At 42.0% G+C, this 9,494-nt stretch overlaps 1 protein-coding gene across 2 annotated transcripts; it reads right to left on the bottom strand.

Moving 5' to 3' along the window:
* Window positions 1-1,851: 1,851 nt before the first annotated feature.
* Window positions 1,852-8,698, bottom strand: LOC117840740 (probable protein S-acyltransferase 22). 2 transcript variants are annotated; one of them, XM_034721261.2, is made up of 10 exons: window positions 8,274-8,698; window positions 8,058-8,171; window positions 7,135-7,482; window positions 6,864-6,932; window positions 6,697-6,768; window positions 6,392-6,520; window positions 6,131-6,211; window positions 5,477-5,662; window positions 4,290-5,052; window positions 1,852-2,589 (listed from the first exon to the last, which is right to left on the bottom strand). In XM_034721261.2, exons 1-9 carry the CDS (start codon window positions 8,313-8,315, stop codon window positions 4,324-4,326), a joined length of 1,770 nt encoding a protein of 589 aa, XP_034577152.1. In that variant the 5' UTR covers window positions 8,316-8,698; the 3' UTR covers window positions 1,852-2,589; window positions 4,290-4,323. The 2 variants fall into 2 exon arrangements, with proteins under 2 accessions (XP_034577152.1, XP_072147155.1); XM_072291054.1 differs by lacking the exon at window positions 1,852-2,589 and having other exon boundaries at window positions 4,003-5,052.
* Window positions 8,699-9,494: the final 796 nt, after the last annotated feature.

The raw sequence follows: 9,494 nt of genomic DNA on the forward strand, positions 1-9,494 counted from the left end.
GTGATAGCACTATAACTAGGCCGACATTTGTAAATGAGAATCTTAAGCCTGCTTTTAAGGCTAAATTAATTGAATTATTGAAACAGTATGTCGATTGTTTTGCATGGAATTATCATGAGATGCCTGGTTTAAGCCACGAGTTAGTTGAGCATTAGCTATCAATTAAACCTTGTTTTAGGCCTCATAAACAACCTGCTAGGTGATTTAATCCTATTATATATGACCGAGTTAAAGAAGAGATTAATCGGTTGGTGGATGCTAAGTTTATTAGGCCTTGTCGATATGTTGATTGGATTTCTAATATTGTGCCTGTTGAGAAGAGGGGTACAGGTAAGCTTAGAGTTTGCATTGATTTTAGAGATCTTAATAGAGCTACTCCTAAAGATGAATATCCTATGCCTGTAGCCGATATACTTATTAATTCTTCTTCTGGACATAGAGTTATTAGTTTTCTTGATGGTAATGTTGGATATAATCAAATTTTTATGGCTGAAGAGGATATCTCCAAAACGGCCTTTGTGTGTCCAAGATTTGTTAGTTTATTTGAGTGGATAGTCATAACCTTTGGTTTAAAGAATGTTGGTGCTACTTATCAGAGAGCTATGGATTTGATTTTTCATGACTTGCTTGATTAATACTAGAAGTTTATATCGACGATATTGTTATCAAATCAGCTGGGTTAGAATCCCATTTAGCTGATTTAAGACTTGCTTTTGAAAAAATGTATCAATATGATTTAAAGATGAATCCACTTAAATGTGCTTTTGCTGTATCGGTTAGGAAATTTTTAGGCTTTATTGTACATGAGAATGGCGTAGAGATAGATCCAAAAAGATCGAGTCTATTAAAAATGTACAAGCTTCTACTTGCAGAAAAGAGTTGCAAAAGTTCTTAGGCCCAGTTTGGATACACAATGCTAAACTTTAGCATCCTCAAATGGAGTGCTAAAGTTTAGCACTTGGGGTTGTTTGGATACAGTGCTAAAGTTTAGCACCTTGGGTGAGAAATGACTATATTGCCCTCATTTATGACTAGCTTGGGGAAAAGTGGAGAGGAGAGAGAGGGGGCAACTAAGGAAAAAGTAGGCTTGGGACCACTTTTAGCACCCATTAGCACCTTTTAGCACCCCTTGGGTGTGCTAAAGAAAATAAGGGTGCTAAACTTTAGCACTTACCTTTTAGCACCCATGTTTGGGAGTTCAAGTGCTAAAAGTGAGGTGCTAAAGTTTAGCACCCCTTTCCAAACACCCCCTTAGACAAGGTGAATTACTTGAGAAGATTCATTTATAGCTTGTTCGGGAAGGTAAATGCTTTTACTCCTATTCTTCGGTTGAAAGATTAAGGAGATCAAGCATTATTTACGCAACGGTTCACATTCGGGGAAAAGACGCAGTCGTTTCGTTGTTTCCGTAAACCCCGAGCCACTAGAATGACGAGGGAGCTGAGGCCTTCTCTAAGTGGGCCTCTTGACCTTCCAGGCATCTGAGAGTGTCATTTCATTAATTATATGGAGAACTAAAGTGTATTACAAAACTGTGGTCAAACAAACTAAGCTAGCTGTGGGCAAGTTTGGATGAAGTTACAGTGCAAGACCATGATAAAACAGTCAACTTTTAGCGGTACACATATCCATTGATAGCGAAACAGAGATAATGAGAATGGAGGAGAATAACACTTAAAAATCCTATATATACCCAAAACTAGGTCATGCCACTTGCCGCGCCTAAAGTTTCTAGTGTCCTAACTGCTTTTGGTCTGGCAATGTGTCATAAAATTAAGTCTATGCAAATCGATTAGAGCATTCATGGAGAAGCAACTCACTTATCACTTATGTTACATAAGTAGATAGATATTGAAGAACACTCCTGGATGGTACTTGTTTTATTATAACTTAAGCAGCCAAAGTATAAGCATGATATGATTTTTCAGTATTGTATTACTTGCCCAGGTGGGATAAGTTAAAGCATCTACAATTTACAGCTTAAGTATAGAGAGGAGTTCAATTCTCAGGAAATATGAAGCGGTACTTGCTATCCCAAGGTAAAATACTCCATTCCTGGGTTTTAGGTCTGCGAGCATGTCAGTAACCTGCAAAAGGCATGCTAAAAAAACAAACAACGAAGATAGTACTCTGAAATTTATAGAAATTTAAACAAATATAAACACAACATTGAAGACTTGTATCATATTGTGTGAAGCCGCTCCCAACATTTCATGTGCACGATTATAGATGAGTTGTATACATGTTTTTGTATCCGTTGTCAAAATTTGAGAGGAAATGTTAGTAATGTACTAATTAAAATAACACTGAAAGACTTGACAATCGATCTGTAAACTGCATAATAAGCACTTGGGGCTGAGCTATGTTTTCTATTTTCGATTGTCTCAATTGAGAATCAGAATGAACTATATATAAGCATATAGGCTGATATGGTAGGAGTACGAAGCCACTTGCATACCTTACTGTTGGCTGTTAGGTTCTATCACCTTTTAGGGAAACGCGGAAATGGATCCACCGTAAACATGCAGTGCAGAGATGGCGTGGAGAGACAGGAGTTATCTCCTAAGTCCTAACGAGCACCTGCGGCAACTGCAAGTAAGAAGCAAAAGATGAAATGTTAGATCAAATCAAAATTGCTTAGTAGGAGAGAACGGAACCAAACTGATGAAGAGCTAAGTACTCTGAACCTGTACACTAAATCCTTTTAAAAAATCAAAGAGAAAGTGAAATCCCTAGGGGAAAATACGGCATGATTCTGTAATCGCCTGCAACCAATCACAGTAGAAACAGATCAGCTATATCCAATGATAGGATTGCAGCACGGATATTGGCAAACATGTTGACTGAGAATCTTTTTAAACTTTTATAGCGACCTCAGGCCTAGGCATTCGGAGGTATCTCATTTCTCTAAGGCATTGCATCGAACACCTTGACGTCCTATCATCGGAGCATTCTGTTTACTTAACATCCCGTTGCTGCCCTGCTCAATATTTCTGCGTTGAGTTCAACGGCGCCTGGGAGGAAGCCGCCGTGCTGGCATGGAGACCATGCGCACCCGGTGTGGCAGCTGCGCCGACTGCAGCTGCTGCTCTGCGACGCAACCAAGAGGTCCAGGTTGAGGGGCCCCGTGCATTCCTCCCACCCGCGCCCCTGCGCTGCGGGCTGCATTGCGCCGCGCCTCCTCCGCTGAAAGAAGGCTAATGTTTTTTGCCTCCACACAGCGGGTGAGACCAGCGACCTCATGGCTGCGGCTCTGCCGTGCTACGAGCCGGCCGCAGCCTTGGCCCTCGCTGGTGCCCCCGAGCTACCGCCGGCGCGCCCGAGCACTTCCGTCCTGGACCGTCGTGAGGTGGCCCCGCAGCACGCGAAGCGGTTACAATACAGGGACGCGAGAAAAATTCCTCGACCGCCGGCGCCGGAGCAGCGTAGTGGGAGCCTGCCCGCGTGGCGGTGGCGGGCGTGAGGAGGCACGCCACGGCGGTGGCGGAGACCGAGATAGACGGTTTGGGTGAAGGTTCGCGAAGTGCCGCAAACGGTCGCGCTGGACGTCTGGACGGCTGGCATTTAATTCGCTCGAGATCAGATGGACGTCAGTGCTCGATGACGTGGTCCAATCACAGCTAAAAAATTTCACCGTTTGTTCCCTTTGCTTATTTTTAAGCAAGTTTCACATCAATGTTTAGATACTAATTAGGAGTATTAAACGTAGACTATTTACAAAACTCATTACATAAGTGGAGGCTAAACAGCGAGACGAATCTATTAAGCCTAATTAATCCATCATTAACAAATATTTACTGTAGCAACACATTGTCAAATCATGGACTAATTAGGCTTAATATATTCATCTCGCCGTTTAGCCTCCACTTATGTAATCGGTTTTGTAAATAGTCTACGTTTAATACTCCTAATTAGTATCTAAACATTCGATGTGACGGGTGCTTAAATTTAAGTAAGTGAACCAAACCAGGCCTTAGGTCATAGAGATAGAGATTCCAACACTAGTCAAATGCTTGGTCGCAGTACAACCAGTTAACAGGTCAACAAGATGTAGCAATTCAGGCCTTGTTTAGTTCACCCCCAAATTCCAACTTTAGCACTATGCAAAAAAAATTCCCCATTACATCAAATTTGCGGTACATGCATGGATTACTGAATGTAGACGAAATCAAAAACTAATTGCACAGTTTTGTTGTACTTTGCGAGACGAATCTTTTGAGCTTAATTAGAATATTTGAACAATAATTCACAAATACAAACGAAACGCTACAGTGCAGTATTTTGGGTACCTCAAAGTTGGGCAAAGCCTCATGGTATCTTCAGCTAGTTCAGCCTAGTGTTAGCAGCGAACCCTCCAGATGTAGGCATCCTCAGATCCAATGCCATTTCCCGCCGACCAGAGTTAAGAATGACATTTGTCCAATTCGATGATCGGTGCACAATCCTCGAGGGTATGCGGTCGCTATCCTCACCTCCAGAGGCTTCATACCCGCCGCTTGTCGACCTTGAAAGCGCGATGCTCTTCTGAGCAGTGGATTCTGAAGCTGCAAGTGACATAAAGCTGCGCAGTTCGTCTGCCCCGGACATTGAGACACGGAAGGGATGAAGATCAGGTGAGTCCAAGCTACTTTCTGGTGATGAAGTAAGGTTGAGGTTCCTGATGGATGATGCAATGCTTGGTTGGAAGGCACTCCTTGCTTCATGCTGCAATGGGGCCAAACTACCAGGTGTTACCACGGCCACATCGCTATAGTTGCTATCAGTTCCACTCGCAGATGTCCTTGCACGGCTATCAGGAGATTGTTCAGGTAGGAACACCCTACTTTTGTCAGGTCTCCTCTTGTCATGCTTAGCAACCTCCGCACGTCTTGTGATTGGCTGAAGAACTTTGGATTTCTTTTTGGCCTCTGCAGCAGCCTTTGAGACTTCCTCAGCGTTAAGGCGAGCCAGTGTCCAGGGACTGATTTTTACAGGAGATTTTCTTTTGGTTGCTTCATCTTCCTTCGCCTTCTTGCCCACAGAATTCTGTGGCATGTCCGGATGAGAGACATACTGCAGAAAAATGGCATGAACATTGAGTATCCACAAGACATTAAAGAACAAGGAAAACCAGTAAATGCATGTATGCATGCTGAGTGTGACCCGTCCAAATAATCTTAAATCTTCTTGTGATAGTGGTCAAAGTTAAAATTTTTGGTTAGATGCTTTCTAATATTATTACAAATTGAGAAGAGGTAATAAGGAAGAGGCTACCCTTGGACCTTGGTGCAAATCAAAAAATTCACTGGTAACAAAATCTGTTATAGAAGTAGAAGATCACATGAAGCAGAGTACAACAACAATCCAAACCAAGTTGGGTTAGGGCTAGGTACGTAACCAAACAAGATCCTCATTGAAGTCTGTACAGCACTTTAAAAATGCAGCATTTTTCTTCTATGTACTAGTCATGGTAGTTTTACGTGTTAGCAGCGCATACCTGATCTTCAAGGAGTAGTCTTGGTGGAGTACACCATGACCCACGCTGAAGCGGACCAACAGAGCTAGTAGTACTAAATCCCGTGACAGAGCTAATGATGGACATTTGCGGGCTCTGATGCTCAACATGTTCTTGCTGTTCTTCCTGCTCCCGCAAAGCTACAATGTAATCGTATGTGCTGATTCCCTGCATCCATGTGGATAAGAACTCTACAATCATAAACTTTCAAAATGAAGGCAACATGAAGGTTCAAGGACCAAGCATGCACATTCAGCTTGCAAAGAATTGTGAGGCATAACAAACTAGGACGTTCAGCATTCTACAGCTATTCAAGGGTTTAACTTCAAAAACAGCAAATGTGTCTGACAAGGGTTTATCTTTCACAGCAAATTAAATGTATGCCTTTTAATTCTCTCTGTTTATCAAGCAGCAAATGCTTCTGACTAGCATGGTTGGGACACAATCTGCAGATTTATCAAGGGCAAAGTAACTGGAGAACTAAGACAATAAAAATCTCTAATTACTACAATTGAAACTATTGTTATCTATAGTGAAATAGGTATTTTTTAAGTCAAAACAGGTATTTATTATGTATTACATACAGTGCCTATATAGCATGTACAGGGTAAATAAATGGTCAGTTCTCGAGCTCACTTTTATTATAAGAAGAATGTGGAAACACAAAAGTTGGGAGAGCGGTATTGTTGCAATCATTGCTAGCAAGGTACAGGTCACCTGCAAAAGGAATTTTGCATCAGCACCCAGTACAATGTGTCCCAGATAGCAAAATACATGTGGTTATCTGTGGTACTGACTAGTGAATACTGAGAGTGCCGTCAGTATTTCAAGAGAAATATATGTGAATAGAAGGTATTCAAGATGTTGTATAGAAGTTCTTAGTTAAAAAAAACTCACCACAACAACTACAAAAGCTGCAGTTGAGAAGCTGCTTCCAAGCTTTGAGACAATCTGACCAGAGAGCTCCCCTCGTTTCATAAAGCAAAGAATCAACACAAGCGCGCCGACCAACCACTGCATTATAAGCTGTCCGTGTACAAACCATGGAGACCTGTCAATGATCAACTAGAATGAAAAGAACATGGGACAGCAATGTGACTACATGTAGCTCCTACTGGATTCCAAGTTTTAACTGTTGGGCACTCTTGGAGTAACTGTTTACATCCTAATGCTCATCAAAGCATGTGGTGGTTCGTAGTTACCAAGAGAACTGCTGAAGCCATCAGAATGAAGAATCTTTTGTAGTTTCTTTTCCCTATGCAATTGTTGAGCCACTGCATGACAACCAATACAGAACAAAAGCTAAGAATATAATTTATTTACAGGAAAGCCAATGTTAAAAAATGAGCATTAAGCAAAGGAATCTTACCCTACAGTGGTGATCAAAACCATCAACACACTTGTCACAAACTCTACAATGCTTACTGTGCTGCAAAACCTGGATCATATAATCATATGATTTATATTCGAATGTCAACACCTCGTGGCTTTCAAAAGGCATAGAGACTCTTTCTTGAGCTAATTTCATTCTAGAATGGACTTAAGAGGAACCACCCACGAGTGGCATAAGAGTAGTGTTTCAATGAACACGTTCCAACAATGAAATAGATTGGCAACAGTGAAAAAACCCAGTTATATACCTCTACTTCACATAAGCTGCAGAAAAACATGCCTTCTTCACTTGGTTGCTGTTCCGAAGATTGATCATGTGAGTGGAAGAATCTTTTGCATAAGAAAGAAAACGGGGCACATATCAAGCAAAGAACTCCAGAAAATCCAGGGTGAGAAGGTGCATCTTTTCCTTCAAAAATATTGCTTAAGTTCTCACTGTTATTAACAGCACTGCAACCATCACTCAATGACTTTCCTTCTGGGCATTCATAATCTGAATTTTCTTGAATTTTTGGGTGCCTTTTCAATTTAAAAATGCCTGGATCACCAGGATCTGTTGCAGCACACCATGCATATAACACCACAACACAGGTGATCTGCAAAAGGGTTCAAAGGTTATTGAGCAGAGAGTAATGCAGAAACATAGGAGTGTTCGCAGTGGATTAATCCTATTACAGCACGGAAACTTTGTTCTGAAAGTTCCATCAGCAATTCGGAAAGATAGGAATTATAGCATCTTAAGCAAATGTTTATACCGCTCCTGTGTCAGGTAAATGATATTGGCCAAATATATGCACATTGCAGCTACTGAAATCTCTTGTTGAAATCCTGACGGGGAAACAGTATCCTCCTTACATTTTCTGGACTAGGACGCTAACATTTCCTGACCCTGGAGCCCGACTCTACGTAAACAAGTTTTGGTACTGATTCCATAGTGGTGCCGCCCATACATGTCGTGCTGAAAAAAAGCTACACTGATATGATAAGACGAACATCCATTACTCAACTAATCTGTAGCATAAGGTATTCAACTATTTATCCTTGTGTTTTCCTTTTTTAGAAATCACGCAACAAAACAGAGAGTGAAATATCGCTGGAGAAATGCTGATCTGAGCACTCCGAAGAAGAAGCGCACTAACTGTCTGACTGAAGAGGTGGTGCTGCTGCTCACCAGCGGGGTGTAGAGGCCCACGACAACATACTGCAGCTCATCTCCCCCCACGAACGGCACGAAGAAGACGTAGAAAGCGAAGCCCAGAGCCAGGAAGACGGCTATCGCCACCACCTGCGCCACGTGCAGATATCAGGAACAGGGCAGCAACAGAAAAAAAAAAGAACCAAGGCCCAAGGGGGGCAGACCGGAAGAGCAGCAAGCAAGAAAAAGAACCTGGAGAGGGTGGTAAGGCAGCTGCCATCCATGCCTCCTCATCGCCGAGGACGAAACCTGAACCAATCTTCAGAAATCAGCTCCAAGGAGGCGAGGAAATGGCGGCGCTCGTCGGAGGCGCCGAGAAGCACGAATGCGAATGAATCAAGAGGGTGCCATGGCTTCTTCGGCCCCTTCTCTTGTAGTCTTGTCTCCTTTCTGCGTTACTGCCGAGGACTCGTATTGAATGTGGTTGATCCCTCTTGGACTTGCAGGAGTATTGAATGCTCAGAAGAAAAGCTGCAGCAGTGATTCAGCACGCAGCATTGCAGACGGGAGAGGGAGAGAGAGAGAACGACGAGAGGGGCATGGGAGCTTGGGAAGCAGAGCTACTGTACAGACAGTCTGGCGCTGAATTTATTTTCTATTATTAGGGGGAGAGAGAGGGCGAAGCCGACGACCAGAGGTTTGGGCCGTTTTGGTTATTTAACACAACACTGCTCGTTAAACGAGGCTCCCATACGTCACCGAGATATTCTGTTTTGCTTGATTCGAAAAAAGAGATATTCTGTTTTCATTTTCTCTAAAAAGAATATCGAGGTATAGTGATAATCTGGCTACCAAAAGGCTGCAGCGATTAGCAGGAGCTTTCGAGGAGGCCAACAGATCTCAATTTTTCCCGTCCTGTTGCATGCGATTGAGAGTAGGATAGGGTTAGTCCGTCGATTCAAATTGAGAGCTTTATATTCTTTGTACCAGCGATACATCCTCCATAGGGTGCTTTTAGCCATTTGCAGTGCAAGTTTATAGGGGTTTCATTTATATTAAATATGGTAAGATTATGAAATCAATTGAATCTTGAATTGGTCCAAGCTTTTGCCTCGCAATAATGTTATGGTTAGCCTGTGAAACCATAAAAGGAAACTGTGCATTGGAGGCATTATTTTATTCATCAACTCAAATCTTTTTAGATGGCGGGGCACTTCTGAAAATTGCAAAATGAAACTCACCACTGTGAATGGTCTTATTTGATTATTAAATAATTCCCAAAATAGATACTATCATTTTTTTATTTCACAAACTGGTCATAGCACATTTAATAAATGAAACTTCTACCCCAATAGCCAGTGTAGAACACTTTCAAAGTTTTTTCGGAATAGTGTGGATCCAATTTTATCTAGAGAAACTTCTCTCTCCATAACTCTAGTGTCATGTGATCATATTTGCTTATATTGTATCTCA

The sequence above is a fragment of the Setaria viridis genome, chromosome 9 (assembly GCF_005286985.2).
Source record: "Setaria viridis chromosome 9, Setaria_viridis_v4.0, whole genome shotgun sequence".
Classification (NCBI taxonomy): Eukaryota; Viridiplantae; Streptophyta; class Magnoliopsida; order Poales; family Poaceae; genus Setaria; species Setaria viridis.